At 39.7% G+C, this 17,770-nt stretch overlaps 1 protein-coding gene and 1 non-coding gene across 2 annotated transcripts in view; one reads left to right on the top strand and one right to left on the bottom strand.

The window, feature by feature from the left end:
- Positions 1-17,770, bottom strand: part of CCDC148 (coiled-coil domain containing 148) — a 328,164-nt gene that overhangs the window by 209,563 nt on the left and 100,831 nt on the right. The window contains exons 2-5 of the mRNA XM_066280374.1: positions 7,475-7,557; positions 7,124-7,275; positions 4,466-4,561; positions 4,202-4,383 (exon numbers count right to left, since the gene is read on the bottom strand). Of these exons, the coding sequence (XP_066136471.1) occupies positions 4,202-4,383; positions 4,466-4,561; positions 7,124-7,249 (404 nt within the window). The 5' untranslated portion in view covers positions 7,250-7,275; positions 7,475-7,557. The remainder of the gene's footprint in view (positions 1-4,201; positions 4,384-4,465; positions 4,562-7,123; positions 7,276-7,474; positions 7,558-17,770) is intronic.
- TRNAT-AGU (transfer RNA threonine (anticodon AGU)) lies at positions 17,225-17,300 on the top strand. The gene has a single exon. It is a non-coding gene; the product is annotated as a tRNA-Thr (tRNA).

The raw sequence follows: 17,770 nt of genomic DNA, 5'->3' as shown, positions 1-17,770 counted from the left end.
CACCACTCAAACTCTTTCAGTATAAAGGGATGCATGACTAGGTATTATATGGCTTATGATATGATTGGAAGGGCCAGAGAAGCAATTTCCAGATCCCAGAAAGTGCCGGTGCCTCTGCTGTGATTAGGAAAGGCCCCCACCTACCACTTCAGAAAGCTACAACTGCAGAGCATGAACAAAGAGCAGGAGCAAAATGAATGTCTCACTCCCAGCCTCTTTCTTCTAACTTAATTCTGAATTCAAATCCTATACAAGTGTTTCTGATGGTCAGAACCTAAGTCACATTCATTGACCTATTTATTCAAGACAACGTATCATTTATATAATGTCCAATCTATGATTAGCAGTAAGTCCTCCTCATTATTACTTCCCCCAAAGCCAGAATTTTCCTAGCTATTATTGCTTATATTTTATGTAAAACTAATATTCAGATTAATTTTTCAGATTAATTTTTTAAATTCCATAAATAAAATTATTGAAATTATATTAAATTTACAGACTACGGTAGAAAATATATATGATTACTGAATCTTTGTTCTAAAACTAAGGTATGGCTGTTCAAGTCTTATGTTCTTAAGTAACATATTAAAGTTTCCTTCCTACAGTATAGAACTTTGACATTTCTTATTGAATGAGTTTCTAGAGTCTATATTTATCATTAGTACTGCAAACTATGTTTTTTCATTCATATCTTTTAGCTGGCCATTGTTTTTATATAAAAACAGGTTTAACTCTATTTATATTAATTTTATACCCAACCATCTTACTAAATTATCTTATTACTTGTAGATTTTTCTGATGAATGCCTTGAATTTTTCAAATAAAACTATCTGCAAATAAGAGAATTTTAGCTATTTCTTTCAATGTTTTCCAACTCAAATATCTTTTTCTTATCTTTTTGTTACCTAGTATTTACAGAATAACAAATAATAGTGGTGACTGCAGATGCTTATCACTTATATATTGCTTCTATTGTTTTCTCTTTTAGTTTTGAAATGTTTATATATTTTATAATAGTAAAAAGTATTTGTGTAATAACTTATATATATGTTATAACAATCTTATTTATTGATTTTACAAAGAGCAGGGGGAGGGGTGCAGCAAGAAGTATCAACTCATAGTTGCTACAATTTAGTTACTCATTGCTTGCTTCTCATATATACCTTGACTGGGTAAGCCTATGGTTTTGAACCAGTGACCTCAGCATTCCAGGTCGACATTCTATCCACTGTGCCACCACAGGCCAGGCTTTATCTTTTTAAGAATAGTACTAAAGATTTTAATGGCATTGTAGTGTCCATGAAGATAAGCCACAGAGGGTCTCCTAGATTCATTATTTTAACGTACTACTGGATCCACACTGCAAATATTTAGGATTTTTCTATCAGTGGATATAAATGAGACTGTGCTATCATCTTTTTACAATATTTTTCAAGTTTTTCTATTAATGTTTAAAATAACTGCTTCATAAACATAACTCAAAAGTTCACCTCCTTCTCTTACGCTCTAGAACAGTTAAATAGCAATTAAGTTACTTTTTAAAATTTCTATTTTAAGTTAATAAACTTTATTGTTACTAGTAGTTCTAGGTACACAACAAATTTAGTGAAAATACAAAGACATTCCCATTTATATTCTGTCCCCACACATGTACAACTCCCCCACTATCAACATGCTGCACTAGACTGGTGCATGTATTACAATCAATGAACCAACACTGACACATCATTATCATCCAAGGTCCATCACTTTTATTAGGTGTTGTATATGCCATGAGTTTTGATAAATGTATAATAATGACATGTATTCACTACGATTATATAGAATTTTGGTCAGTTACATCCCTACTCACACTAGCTTAAGACATTAATGTGGACTAATTCCCTCAAAACTCCAGAAGTGAGCTTGGCTTCCCATGCAGTTCAAACAGGGCACCAGCTCAGCTTCCCTATGACTGTTTGGCCTCTGTTCTTTCCTTCATTCACACAGCACCTGCCAAGCACAAGCTCAACTATGTACTTTCCTAGTTCATCCACAAGAAGAGGCATGATTCCTCAGAAGTATTAACAAAAGTTCTGAGCTTTGTCCTGATTTGAGTCACCAAGTGAATAAAATTTATTCTGTATAATTATACATGACAGGAACCCTACTAAATGAATATTCAAAAACCTATATTACCCCAATGTAGACTCCTCCTGCCCTCATAACATGTCTTGCCACTCTCACCTTCATTGTTTCAATTTTTGACTCAATTGAACAATCATTTATTTAAAAGCTGCTGTGTGCCCAGATATGCTTAATGCTAAGGATGCAAATGTTAATAAATGATTTCGTCTTCAAAAGGTCTAGAATCTTGTCATTTAATATCCACGTTAGAATGTCCTCCCTACCCCCTTTCTATCTTATTCTAGGCCTTGTTTCTTCCCTTAGCATGTGATGTATATTTATCTTATTTTCTACCTAATCTTCAGTAACATCAGCGGAGCTGTGACTCTCAACTTTTTCTGAGTGCTGCAAGGTTGTACAAAGGAAGAGTGAAATTGAGTTCAGATTAACAGGCAGGTAAGGGGCTCTGAAGGATAGATAGATCTTGGTGGAAGGGAGGCATTCCAGGCTGCTAAGGCAAGTTTCTCAATAGTTTGAAGCTGCTGACCTAGAAACACCACAGCCTCAGCCGTCTTTGCTAAGGGGACAAAATGCCATGTGGAAGGAAAGGTCATGGGGCAGCCAACTTGCTTTAAAAGGACAGAGTCAGATTTAATTTCTCATAGACAGAATTAGCCCAAGAATAATGAGTCTCCCACCAAAACAAACAAACAAACAACAACCACCAAAAAACCCTCTCCCTCTTGCTTGGTGAGTTCCAAAATCTCTTTAACAAAGTTGGGATAGGGAGAGGAGAGAGAATGTTTATTTTACAATTAGAGACTCATAGAAGTGTTTCATTTACGGGCAATTCAATAAGGAATGTAAGAAATATGAATATTTGTAATATTTATTTTATTCTATTTTAAAGTAACAGCCCCTAGCAAAAGGACACTATAAATGAGTCTTTCCAATAGTTTTTTTTTTCCTTTTTAAATACACAGTCCTTGGAGAAACCTTTGAGGTCAATATAATAGAATTAAAAGCATATTTCCTTACAAAACATTCCCCAGAAACTTCATATGCCAAACATTACATGAGGCAAACTATTGATCGGACCCAGAATGACATTTCTGAGTTTGTTCTTTAAATAAATTTTAATATAGAATTTATACTAGAGAAAACTCTACCAAAACTGAATTTCAAATTACTTAATAGTACATTTGTCACTCAGAAGACGATTATCATTCCCAGGATACAACCAAATGTACATTTTCTTAAAAATATTACCATGTTTTTCCTAACTAGGCCATGTCGCAGTGGCTAGAGCATTGGCCTGGGATGCTAAGGTCCCAGGTTCAAAACCCCAAGGTTACCAGCTTGAATGTGGGCTCACCAGCTTGAGTACAGGGTCGCTGGCTTGAATGTGGGGTCATAGACATGACCCATGGTCACTGGCTTGAGCCTACAGTCACTGGCTTGAGCCCAAGGTTGCTGCCTTGAGCAAAGGCACATATGAGAAAGCAATCAATGAACAACTAAAGTGCCACAACTATGAGTTGATGCTTCTTATCTCTCTCCCTTCCTGCCTGTTTGGTCCTGTCTGTCCCGCCCCTCCAAGTGCACTAAAAAAATAATATTTATATAATCATGTTTTTAAAAATTTAGAATATATACTTTATATTTACCATAAGACAAAATCACTGTGGATTGCAAATAACCCAATTTCATGGCTACATTATCCATTATAACCAATTATTACAACTAACCTATAAATTTACACTTAAGCAGAGTTTCTTCATATCTTGAAACAAATATTCATAGTTACTGAAATTTAATGTTTGAAAAAAACTCTTACCTGTGTAGTAAAGAACTCAATGAGAGGGCTATTTTCATCATGTTTCAACCGCATTAAAAACCATTATTTCAGGGAAATTATTTTGGAGGAAAAAAAAAACCTTTCCATTCAACAGCCAATGTAAACATTTATTGACTGACTATATTCCAACCACATAGTAATTATGGAAATAGTAAATCAGAAGTATAGTAACCTCCAACAAAAATAAAATTTAGTGGCAAAAAGCTCCATAATTTAACAATAGTTTTATCTGATTACCTGTATATGCCTTCTAACTGCAGATCTAAATCTTGAAGTTTCTCCTGATATTTTTCTGTAAAGTTACAGAACTCATTAAAAATTGAAGATTTCAAATCAGGGTATGGGCAATCTACAGTTTCTAATTCCGTGGGCAGTTCACTAAGCTGGTTACTCCTTTCTTCTAAACAATGATCTAGTATCTGGAAAAAAACACAAACTTGATTGTTTTATTTAACACAAATAACAAATTGATCAACAAATTACTAGCTGTGTCACACTTACTTTAATACTCCAGTCTGAAAGAGGCTTTTCTAATTTCTGTTGCTCCAGGCTAAGTCTTTCAAAGACAAATTTTAATTGTCTCTTCACAAGGTCAACCTATAGAAACATTTAAAACAAGTAGATTGCAAATTGTTGCAGCTCATTCACTATGTATATTTAAACTTACAGAAATTAATCTCAATAGTCTGTAAGTGATGAAAAATTACATAATAAAAAGTCCCTTTAAGGACCAGTGGAAGAGGGTTCAAGAGATGCCATAGCCAGGCAGTGCTTCTCAGAAGGGGCTTCCAGACAAACAAAACTGGGCTGGGAGGTACAGTGGGGCCCTAGCCACTCTACAACCATGTTTTGATTTTGTCTGTGGTATGTCAGAGAGTTTAACAGATTGTCTGTTTCAATCACCCTTGCCTTCCCGTGCATGCTTGCCTCTAATCCCCAGCTGGGCATGGGGTTTATTTTTTAAAGATTTTTTTTTTTTTTACATTTTATTTATTCACTTTAGAGAAAGGAGAGAGAGAAGAAGGGAGGAGCAAGAAGCATCAACTCCCATATGCGCCTTGACCAGGTGTTGGGCAGATAAAATATATTATGCTCACTTTGTTAAAGATGGCACTGCCCATATGGAGGCCATTGCCCAGGTGATATTAATGTGTGTTGGGGGTGGGCTGTGGCAGGCAGAATGCTTGTAGCCTGGGGCTTGGTTTTGGGATTAAGCCTTTCCCACCCTTTTTGATGTGGGATGGTACAATCCAATCATGACTCAGAGAAGTGACTTTGTATTAGAGACTTCCCTATTTTGTATATTGGATTAAGGGTTTTGACTTCTACACTATAAAATGGGGGCAGAACAGGAGCTTGCTCTCTTGGTTCCTGAGATTATCATTAAAGGAGAGAGCAGAGAGGAGAGCAGAGAAAGGCCATGTGGAGGAGGCCAGGAGAAGCAGCCAAGATGGTGGAGTATTGAGTGAGAGGTCAGTTTGTGCAGTTTGACGCTGGAGAAGAAAAGAGATGGGGAACAAAGGTGAATAAGTCTGGTGAGCTAGAAACCTTTGATTCTAGGAAACTCGGATAAATCAGTAGCTTTGTGAGCACTGAATGTGAGTGGGTTTTGGAGCCCAGTGTGTGTTTTTACTTGCCCGCCAGGTGCAAGCTAGAATTAAAAATGACAGCCCATCAGTTTTTGGCTCCGTTGTTTCTTTACCGACTGTCCAAATCCAATGGGAACCTGCGTGAGCCGGGCTGCTGTGATAGTGGCCCTGGCCGTGGCTTATGACTTTACACCAGGCAAGCCCAGGGTTTTGAGCTGGCGACCTCAGTATTCCAGGTCGACACTTTATCCACTGTGCCACCACAGGTCAGGCTGGCATGGGATTTTTAATGTTTTTTAAAAATTATTATTTATGAAAGCAATATAACAACATTACCGGTAACTGAAAAATAGAGTAAGAAAAATAATCTAAAAGCCTATGCAGGAGTCCCGGGTTCAATTCCTGGCCAGAGCACACAGGAGAAGCACCCATCTGCTTCTCCACCCCTCCCCCTCTCCTTCCTCTCTGTCTCTCTCTTCCCCTCCCGCAGCTGAGGTTCCATTGGAGCAAAGTTGGCCCGGGCACTGAGGATGGCTCTATGGCCTCTGCCTCAGGCACTAGAATGGCTCTGGTTGCAACAGAGCAACGACCCAGATGGGCGGTGATCCACCCTGGTCGGGCGCATGCGAGAGTCTTTCTGACTGCTTCCCCGTTTCCAACTTCAGAAAAATACAAAAAAAAAAAAAAAAAGACAAAAAGTGCCCTCAGTGGTACAGAGGAAACAGCCAGTGCAGAGGCCTGAGACAGGAAGGAGCCTGGTGTGCGTGAGGAACGAGGGGAAGAAGACCAGTCCACAACAAGGTCAAGGAAGAAATAGGGCGTCAGGTAGAAGACGAGACTAAAGAGGCAGAGATGGGCATGATGTTGGAAGGAACCCTGAGAGGATTTACCGGGGAGATGATTTGATCCCCATGTGCTGATGGGAGATTGCAGAATGCAATGGGAAGAAGGGCAAGAATGAAAGCAGGGAGCCTAGTTCTGATGCCACTGTAACACTGCAGGCACAAAATGAGCAGTCTTGGACAGATTCTAGGATGTTTATTCTATTCAGAAAGAATTTGCTATACCTTCTATTAAAGTACACAAGACACCCGTGTTGGTTTCTTATTCCAAAACGTTCTAGTTGAAAGAAAAATGAAATATTGTTTATTAAAAGTAAAGGCATGCCTGACCAGGCAGTGGCGTAGTGGATATAGAGCGTCAGACTGGGATGTGGAGGACCCATGTTGGAAGCCTGGAGGTCGTAGGCTTGAGGGCTCATCCAGCTTGAGTGCGGGCTCACCAGCTTGAGCAAGGGGTAGCTGGCTTGAGTGTGGGATCATAGATGTGACCCCATGGTCACTGGCTTGAGCCCAAGGTCGCTGGCTTGAGCAAGGGGTCTACTGCAACCCCCCCCCCCCCCATCAAGGCACATATGAGAAAGCAATCAATGAACAAATAAGGAGCTGCAACGAAGAATTGATGCTTCTCATCTCTCTCCCTTCCTGTCTGTCTGTCCCTATCAGTCCCTCTCCCTGTTTCTGTCTCTGTCACAACAACAACAACAAAAAAGTAAAGGTACTATACTGACCTCTGCCGGTATTTTCACGGTGTCAAGTTCAGCATGTGAATGTGAATGCTGTGCAATGTGGTGCTGTCTGTATTTTAAATATGTTCTCAATTGCTGAATAGGATTTATCACATTTTTCAGATACATGTACCATTGTTCTGATAACTCTTGTTCTATAATGAAACAAAATTAAATCAAGGTAACACATTATTTAAAGTTTTTTTCATGAATAAGTTCTTAGACTACAGATTTATTTTTGAATCCCTTTAGGAAAAAACAAACAGCAGTTTATATTGAGAGAACACGAAGTGAGTGGCCGACTTTCATCTTTAAAATACCCCTTTAAATATAGGATCAATTAGAAAATCTTACCAAAATTCGTAAGATCAGAAAGACATTCATTTCCAATGTTCTCTTCATTGAGTAAAGATTTTATTTCAGATTCCAGTTTACACCTGAAATAGACATTATCTCAATCCTTTATCACCATAAACATATATAGGCTTAAAAATTAACTAGTAGGCCTGACCTGTGGTGGCGCAGTGGATAAAGCGTTGACCTGGAAATGCTGAGGTCGCCGGTTCGAAACCCTGGGCTTGCCTGGTCAAGGCACACATAGGAGTTGATGCTTCCAGCTCCTCCCCCCCCCCCCCCCCCGTCTCTCTCTCCTCTCTCTCTCTGTCTCTCTCCCTCCCTCTCTCTCTCCTCTCTCTCTCTATCTCTCTCTCTCCCTCCCTCTCTCTCTCCTCTCTAGAAATGAATAAATAAAATAAATATTTTAAAAAAAAAATTAACTAGTAGTAGAAATTTAATCTAATGTTGTTTTATTCACCAGTTTATTTATTCAAACTATATTCTAAATTTCTAACATGGATTTGGTACTTGCCAGACATGATTAGTGGATATTTGGTCCTGTCTAAAATGCCCACTGAGATATTTGGTCCATACCAAAAGGTTCTTGATATGTCATCCTGCCCAAAATATCCATGGAGACATCTGGTCCATGGCAAAAAGTCCTTGAAACTTGGTCCTGCCCAGAATGCCCATGAGTATATTTACTCCATGCCAAATGGCCCTTGGTTCTGTCAAAAATTTCCATGCTTAGGAAATGTCTCTGGGTTCAGAGCGCCCAGAATGTTTGTTTTCACTTTTTTATTATAGGATTAATATGTTAAAAAGTACTATCATGTTTTATTGGTCCAATAATTGTGTTGTGGCTACATTGCCAATAATAACCTTCTTGCATTGGTAGCCTACCTACCTGGTAACAGCAAATGGGATTAGGTACATGGATGGTTCCAGGTTGGAATCTTGAAGAAAAACAAAATTTATACTAACTTAGCATATTTTTGACAGGACCAAATGTTCCTCAAGGAAAAGAAGCATAAGCGAAACATTGGGCGTAGTAACAGCTAGAACAAAGGCAAGCGTGCAACATGTCCCAGCTTTGCCTCTACAGAGAGCGCTCAGGGCAATGGGAAGCCCTGAGGGAGGCTGAGCTGACTCCGCCTGCTCTGCAGATCTGTGTTTCAGAAAGATCCCCAGAGCAGCAAGACGGAGAGCAGGCTAGAAAGAGCAGGGTGATGGGTAAAAATGGAAAACGAGCAGGAGGGAATCAGGTAAATCTTTGGATCAAAAGTTAAGATAAGAGACCCTGAGCTAGGGAGATGAGAGTAAAAGTATATTTTGTTTTTATATATTAACTTAAGTAATAAATCTTAATGATCTTTTACTATATTATTTTAATATCATCATTTTTTAATTTAGGAATCAAATTTAATGTGGTAACATTGATCAATAGGAGCACATAGGTTTCAGGTAAACATTTGCATAGCATTTGAACTGTTGATGGTGTCATTTTTGGAGTAAAAACATAACCAGCTCTAAATGGACATTCGGAAATATTATAGTCTATCCCTTGTCTATGGCTGATTTAGTGAAGTCACAGAAGAGTTTTAATTTATTATGACTGTAAAAATACAATATTAAAATGGCATAAAATTAAAAATAAGAATGATTACAATACTTTAATACAATGATTACTTTTATTTTTGCATTTGTTTCTAGCTGTGGCCTACATGCATAGATTAAATAGCTGTAATAATGGCATATTAACTCTTATATTGAGGTTTTTGAATAATATTTTAAGCATTTTAAAGCAATTTTCATAGTTCTCATTTATTTTAATGGCTGCATAGTATTCTAGTTTATATATGTGCCATCACTGTCTCAGCCTATTCACTTACAGCAGACAGGGGTTTTGTTGGTATGTATAAAAGAAAAGCAGGGTGCTAAAGTAGCGAACAATTCACTGTGTATTTTTTCAGCTTATAGTTTTTGCCAGAATTATCTTTAAGATTATATTTAAACTGTTAAATGAATAATGGGTACATAATAGTGGAGTAAAACCAGAAGTTATTCCATAATAGATTTATTTAAACAAAAATGTGGCATTTATAAACCATCTAGCTTAGTTCCCTTATATTTTCAGCACCCAGAAACCTATAGTTAGAACATCCAAATCAACAGAAGGGGCTTTGTTCGTATAGATCAACGTGCTATTTTGTATGTATAATTCTAGTAAGCTTCATTCTGGTGTCATAGATTAATAGCCCTGATCCTTCAGAGAAGACCAGCCTATATCTCTACTTGTCCTGAATGCCCAACAAAAGCCAGAAGCATTTTTTTTAAATGCCTGCAAGAACTACAAGAATCTGGTACTAGCTTATAAATTCAGACTAACATTTCCCAAATTGTGGCTATAAAAACAGTAATGGAAAATTGTGAACTAAACAAAATCAGACAAGTTTCTATAGTGCAGGATTTCCCAGAAATCTGATTGTGCTAAAGTGCATCTCCAAAAAGGGGATGAAATATAACATGTTTCCCTAATATATAGGACCATGAAATTCATTATTACAGAATATCATGAAGAATATTTCTGTGTTGTAGAATATGATCTAGGAAATATAGATAAAAACGGTGAGTCTGAAGAAGAGGCCCTTGCCCAGTGCATCACTGACGCGCCAGGCTGGGCCCTGAGTTCACCCACTTGCAGCTCTGCAGTACATGCAAACCTCCTCCACATCTGAAGGGGCAACAAGTAAATGTTAGGCTGCTTTTCAGGTCCAAATCTGCCAATTTAAGTGCCTCCTAATGCTATTTGACCTTTCTTCTGGCACATTGGCTATGACTGTACTACAAATAACCTCTGGAGTCTCTGTGTGACCTTTCCCTAGATGATATATTAATCTACTTCCTAGCTATGCCCATTGCAATGCCGCCACCTGCAAGATGAGCCAGCCAGAGAAGAGTGTCTATGAGCTCTCAGAGCCCACTCTCAGCAAAGGCCCGCCCCCTTCCAGAGCGTGCCAGAGCTCTAGGTGTTGAATTAGTCTCCTCAGAACATCAAACATTATTTAGAGCTTCCTGAGGTTCCTAGGGTAACCACTTAGTTACCAATTTTGGCAGAGCAAGAGAGTGGCAGAGTCAGAAGCCACTTTAGCAAACAATAAGCAAAGAGCCACAGGTCATGAAAGGCAGAGCCGGAGAGGACACAAATGTTCTAGAAATGAAACGAACAGCCTGGAGGTCTGCAGAAAATGAGGGCAGCAGTGCAGGCTGCAGGCCAAAGCTTTGGTCCTGCAACAAGGAAGGAGCTCAACAGTGCAGACAGCCTGGTACCTCAGACTCAGCTACCTGATCCGCTTGTCACTCTTGAAAGTGTCCCAAGTGAGCGTGCACAGTGGCCACACAAGGAAGTCTTACAACTGTTGACTAAGGAACGAGCTCAGGAACTGGGCTCAGAGAGAGCTCTCTGGTGCCCTGAGTCACACAGTACGAACAGAGATTGGCCTCAGTGTCATCTTTAAAGATGCATTTCCAGACATCATTTACTTGGTAAAACCACATGATATCCTCTGTATAACGGTGATACTTTTAAAATAATGCTTTAAAACTGTGACCGAGAGACAACATACATTTCTAACAGATATTTGGTTATAAAAACACCTCTTGTAGGAATGATAGTAAAAGTAGTAAAGTGAACAAATAAACCACTTTACTATTCAAAAATATTTATTAAAATAAAAATCATAATTCTTTTTCACAGGGCCAATTTAAATAACTTCCTCCTAAACCCCTAACTCAGTCATCCTGAAAGAAGGAATTCTTAGGAAAGTTAATCAAGGTCTTCCAGAGGTATAGTTTGAGAAAACATTAATTATTAAGTGTAATTTTTAAAATGTAAATACAATTTTACATTTAGAAATTTTATGTGTCTAGTTTCTTTGGTACAGATTTCAAAGAATAAAGTTGGAAAAATCTTTTTTTTTCCCCCAGCAAGGCTAGACCAATTAGATACAGTGGGAGTGGAAGGCTCTGGAAAAAGAAAAAGCTGCTCAATTTTCAGTACGTGAAGCACAGGAGCTAAAGGCAAATGCTCCAACACCACCTTCAAATAAATAAGCTGATTTCCCTTCTGCATATAACTTTAGTCCTCTGAACCTCAAGATTCTCATCTGTAGAATGAGGGTGGCATTGAGAACTACTCTGTAGAGTCACTGTAATGAGTAATAAAGCATGTAAAGTACTTAACATATTACCCAGCACATTCTACATTACCCCCCAAAAGTTAGATGTCATTGTAGGCTCAGAGGTAAGTCTGAAGATCTAAAATGCTCAAATAAAGTATCTCATGATGATGCATAAGAATATTTTACTTTTAATTTTTTTTCTGATTTTATTCTCAAAATAGACAGGGAAGACTTCTATTATGAACAGAATGGTAGAAGGCAGAAATGTCCTATTTTGCATAATGTTCAAAAGTAAAATGACAAACAATTGGCAAAAAAAAAAAAAGTTTCCCAAAGCAGCTAATATTAGTACAGAGATGACTCAAAGTGAAACACTTCGGAAAGCCATGTGGAGATAATGTGATTAGACAGAAGGGTGACCAGCCAGCACAATGGCAGAAGATACTAGAAAATGCTGGCAAATTTTTAATTTGTAAATTTAAACATGTGGATGACAATCTATACCTTAGTAGAGCTAACTAGAAGAAATAGAAAATCTGTCTAGTCCAATATCTCCTGAAGAAATTGAAATATTAAAATCTTTAATTTGAAAAACTGAGTATTAAAATTTTTGCCAAATAAAACCCTGTATCAGGTGTCTCAGTGATAAATTCTTCTAAAATTTAAGAAGAAAATAAAAGATTTGCCATATATTTTCCTGATAATTAAAAGGAAAGCTTTTAACTCCTTTTATGAGGAAGCCATTCTGAAAATAACATTTTGGTTTCTAAAGAGTTAAGAATTAGATGGCCTTGGCCCTGGCTGGTTGGCTCAGCGGTAGAGCGTTGCCCTGATGTGCAGGGGACCCGGGTTCGATTCCCGACCAGGGCACATATGAGAGGTGCCCATTTGCTTCTCCACCCTCCCCTCCCCTCCTTCCTCTCTGTCTCTCTCTTCCCCTCCTGCAGCCAGGGCTCCGTTGGAGCGGGGATGGCCCGGGTGCTGGGGATGGCTCCTTGGCCTCTGCCCCAGGTGCTGGAGTGGCTCTGGTCGCTGCGGAGCGACGCCCCGGAGGGGCAGAGCATTGCCCCTGGTGGGCGTGCCGGGGGGGATCCTGGTCGGAGCATGCGGGAGTCTGTCTGACTGTCTCTCCCCGTTTCCAGCTTAATAAAAATGCAAAAAAAAAAAAAAAAAAAAAGAATTGGATGGCCTTGTGAACCATGCCAATTCAGACAGTGTCTTCAACTTCACCAGCCAATGATATATAACCTAAACTTGGCCCTGATTACCCATGAATTAAATTGAGAGCCTGACCTGTGATGGTGCAGTGGATAAAGTGTCAACCTGGAACGCTGAGGTCACTGGTTCGAAAACCTGGGCTTGCCTGGTTAAGGCACATATGGGAGTTGGTGCTTCCTGTTCCTACCTCCTTCTCTCTCTCTCTTTCTCTCTTTCTCTCTCTCTTTCTCTCTCCTTCTCTCCACCCTAATAAATACATTTATTAAAAATTGAGAATTAATTATTCTATTTATTTGTTTTTTACTAATAAGTATCCTTCCATTATTTACCAACAAAACCTAACAAACGAGATACTATCTACCTTTTCCTTAATTTTCTCATATCTACTGTTGCTTAATACTAGACACATGAACTAAAAATGAACTAATGCCATAAAACAGTTGGCTGAATATGCCTTTTTACATTATTTATTCCACATCATTTTCCTTTTTGGTTGCAATGTTTCAAATGACAATATTTATTCATAATATAAGCACTGACAAGATCCCAAGTTTAAAAATATTCAATGACAAAGGTAAACCTAATCTGGCATTATTTCTCCTGATATTTGACAAATCTCTTATCATTTTTTTTTTTATTAAAAGGAAACATAAAGATTCGACAAGATGGCGCTGGAGTAGGCAGATGCACCAGCATCTACCTCCCAGAACCAATGTGGATTACAAACTAATTTTATGAACTATCAGCTGGAAAAACCAACTTTGGACTAAACTAAAAGGACTCTTCAACCCAGGAACGCAGAAGAAGCCACCCAGAGACTGGTAGGAAAAGCGGAAACGCGGAGAGGGCTGCCCAGCTTCTCGGAGCGAAGGGCAGCAGGGAGAGACTCGCGTGGCGGGAAGTGAGTTTAGCAGAGGGGAAAGGGTCCTGAGCCCCAGGAACAAAGCCCCAGCCTGCAGCCCCAGAGCCCAGAAGAAGCGTAAGGACAGTATTTAGCTGGAAACAAGTCAGGATACTGTTTGTGAGAGAGTCTGATTTCTCAGACCCAGGATCCTTCTTAAAGGGACCACGCAGAACATCTCTCTCACAAACACTCACCTGGGGCTCCTGGGGACGGGAGGAGAGAGGAGAAAACCACAGTAACAGGAAGAGAGTGCAATCTAGGAGGCATAGGGAGAAACATTTTGAGAGATAGCCACCCTAACCCCTGAGACGAGGCACTCCCCAAAGCTGAAGTGAATATTTCCCCCGGAAACAGCAATACCAGCAAAGGGAAGCAGGAGAGCAGCCAAACAAGCTCCCCCGGAAGCATTCAGAGCAGAGTCGCATAGAAGGAGGGAGCTTTCGGGTCTACAGTAGTGAGTCTTAGGGTCCGAGCTGCAACGCCCCCACCCACGCGGCTGAGGGCGCACCGGAGAGGAGAGCGGGTGGCAGCGGGAGACAAAAGCGCGGTTCTGCTGGCAGGGGCGGAAGCCGGCTGGCCACCAGTGGGCTCAGGTGTGAGCTCAATCTTGCCCCGCTAGGGAGAAGGGGGCGTGCAAAAGCGGTCAAGCTCAGCTGCCGGCAGCCTGTAATCCAGCCTCCGGGAGAAGGGCGGGAAACCCAGAAAGGGTAGAAACCAGCCCCGGGGCAAGGGCAGAGGAGCACATCCCTGCCCCACCCGTGCAACCCAGGCTTGCGGTCTGACTTGGTAGCCGGCTCCTCCCGCGAGGGTGGAGCCAAAAGCCCAGAAGAGGCGGAGTTGCGCTACAAAGCTGAGCTTGGGCACGCAGCCCTGTCTGGCGGTAGAGCTAAGGCTAGCAGCTGTTCCTTGAGTGGGATCATCCTGCAAAAGCAGGGCAAAAGCTCGGAAACAGGCGGAGACCCGCAGCTGAGCAAAGGTGCTCGCCAGTGCCCTCAGGACCGAGCATAACGTCACACACGGGGGCGGGGCAAAGGCCAAAGCCACCAACCCTTGTGCACCCAAGCTCGTGATCACAGCCACTCTCGTGAAGAGAAAATGTGGAGGCAGAGAAATACAACACAAATAAACCAAGAGAAATCCCCAGAAAAGGACCTAAGTGAATCAGATATAACCAAATTACCAGATGCAGAGTTTAAAATAACGATTGTTAGGATGCTCAAAGATATTAGAACCACCATAGATGGCCATTACGAAAACCTAAATAAAGAGATAACAAATATAAAAAAGGACATTGAAATAATAAAAAAGAATCAGACAGAAATGACAAATACAATATCTGAAATAAAGAATACAATGGAAGGAATTAAAAGCAGGATGGATGAAGCAGAGAATCGAATCAGTGAGTTAGAGGACACAATAAATAAAGGCACGGAAGCAGAGCAGAAAAAAGAAAAGAGACTCAAAAAGTCTGAGGAAACTCTAAGAGAGCTCTGTGACAACATGAAGAGAAATAACATCTGCATCATAGGGGTTCCTGAAGAAGAAGAGAAAGAACAAGGGATAGAGACTTTGTTCAAACATATTATAACAGAAAACTTCCCCCAATTAAGGCAGGAAAACATTTCACATGTTCAGGAAGCACAGAGAACTCCATTAAGGAGAAACCCAAAGAAACCAACACCAAGACACATCATAATTAAATTACCAAAGCTAAATGATAAAGAGAAAATATTAAAAGCTGCTAGAGAAAAAAAGACTATCACCTACAAAAGAGCCCCCATAAGGATGACTTCTGACTTCTCAACAGAAACACTTGAGGCCAGAAGGGAATGGCAAGAAATATTCAAAGTAATGCAGAAGAAGAACCTACAACCAAGACTACTTTATCCAGCAAGGCTATCATTTAAAATTGAAGGAGAAATAAAAAGCTTTACAGACAAAAAAAAAACTCAAGGATTTCAATGCAACCATACCAAGGCTGCAAGAAATGCTAAGGGACCTGTGGTAAACAGATCAAAGGAAAAAAAGAATATAGCAAAAGAGAAAAACAGTTTTAAAGAAAAAAAATGGCAATAAACAATTACATATCAGTAATAACCTTAAATGTTAATGGATTAAATGATCCGATCAAGAGACATAGGGTAGCTGCATGGATAAGAAAACAGGACCCATACATATGCTGTCTACAAGAGACACACCTTAAATCAAAAGATGCACACAGACTGAAGATAAAAGGATGGAAAAAAATATTTCACGCAAATGGAAATGAAAAAAAAGCTGGGGTAGCAATACTTATATCAGACAAAATGGACTTTAGAACAAAGACCATAGTTAGAGATAAAGAAGGTCACTACATAATGATAAAGGGAGCAATCCAAAAGGAAGATATAACCATTATAAATATCTACGCACCTAATATAGGAGCACCTAAATATATAAAGCAGACTTTGATAGACTTAAAGGGCGAGATCAACAGCAATACTATAATAGTAGGAGATTTCAATACCCCATTAACATCATTAGATAGATCCTCAAGAAAGAAAATTAACAAAGAAACAGCAGACTTAAAGGACATATTAGATGAACTTGATTTAATAGATATCTTCAGAACCTTTCACCCTAAAACAGCAGAATATACATTCTTTTCAAGCGCTCATGGTACATTCTCTAGAATAGACCACATGTTAGGGCACAAAAGCGGGCTCAACAAATTTAAGAAGATTGAAATCATATCGAGCACTTTCTCTGATCACAATGCCATTAAACTAGAAATCAACCACAATAGAAAAATTGAAAAACATTCAAACACTTGGAAACTAAAGAGCATGTTATTAAACAATGAATGGGTTAACATTGAGATCAAAGAAGAAATTAAAAAATTTTTAGAAATAAACGATAATGAGCATACATCAACTCAAAATTTATGGGACACAGCAAAAGCAGTCCTGAAAGGGAAGTTTATAGCATTACAGGCATACCTCAAGAAGCTAGAAAAAGCTCAAATAAACAACTTAACCCTGCATCTAAAAGAACTAGAAAAAGAACAGCAAGTAAAGCCCAGAGCTAGTAGAAGGAAGGAAATAATAAAGATCAGAGCAGAAATAAATGACATAGAGGCTAAAGAAACAATACAGAGGATCAATGAAACCAGGAGCTGGTTCTTTGAAAAGGTAAACAAGATCAATGAACCTTTAACAAGACTCACCAAGAAAAAAAGAGAGAGGACTCAAATAAATAAAATTAGAAACGAGAGTGGAGAAATAACAACTGACACAACAGAAATACAAAATATTGTAAGAAAATACTATGAAGAACTGTACGCCAAAAAACTAGACAACCTAGATGAAATGGACAAATTCCTTGAATCATATAATCTTCCAAAAATCAATCTGGAGGAATCAGAAAACCTAAACAGACCAATTACAACAAATGAGATTGAAACAGCTATCAAAAAACTCCCAAAAGGCCCTGGCCGGTTGGCTCAGCGGTAGAGCGTCGGCCTAGTGTGCGGAGGACCCGGGTTCGATTCCCGGCCAGGGCACACAGGAGAGGCGCCCATTTGCTTCTCCACCCCTCCGCCGCGCTTTCCTCTCTGTCTCTCTCTTCCCCTCCCGCAGCCAAGGCTCCATTGGAGCAAAGATGGCCCGGGCGCTGGGGATGGCTCTGTGGCCTATGCCCCAGGTGCTAGAGTGGCTCTGGTCGCAACATGGCGACGCCCCGGAGGGGCAGAGCATCGCCCCCTGGTGGGCAGAGCATCGCCCCTGGTGGGCGTGCCGGGTGGATCCCGGTCGGGCGCATGCGGGAGTCTGTCTGACTGTTTCTCCCTGTTTCCAGCTTCAGAAAAATGAAAAAAAAAAAAAAAAAAACAACTCCCAAAAAAGAAAAGTCCTGGGCCTGATGGCTTCACAAGTGAATTCTACCAAATATTCAAAGAAGAACTAACTCCTATCCTTCTCAAGCTATTTCAAAAAATTCAAGAGGAAGGAAGACTTCCAAACTCCTTTTATGAGG

The sequence above is a fragment of the Saccopteryx bilineata genome, chromosome 5, assembly GCF_036850765.1.
Source record: "Saccopteryx bilineata isolate mSacBil1 chromosome 5, mSacBil1_pri_phased_curated, whole genome shotgun sequence".
In the NCBI taxonomy this organism is placed as follows: domain Eukaryota; kingdom Metazoa; phylum Chordata; class Mammalia; order Chiroptera; family Emballonuridae; genus Saccopteryx; species Saccopteryx bilineata.
Note: the sequence above shows the minus strand (reverse complement) of the source record. Positions and strands in the feature narration are given on the sequence as shown.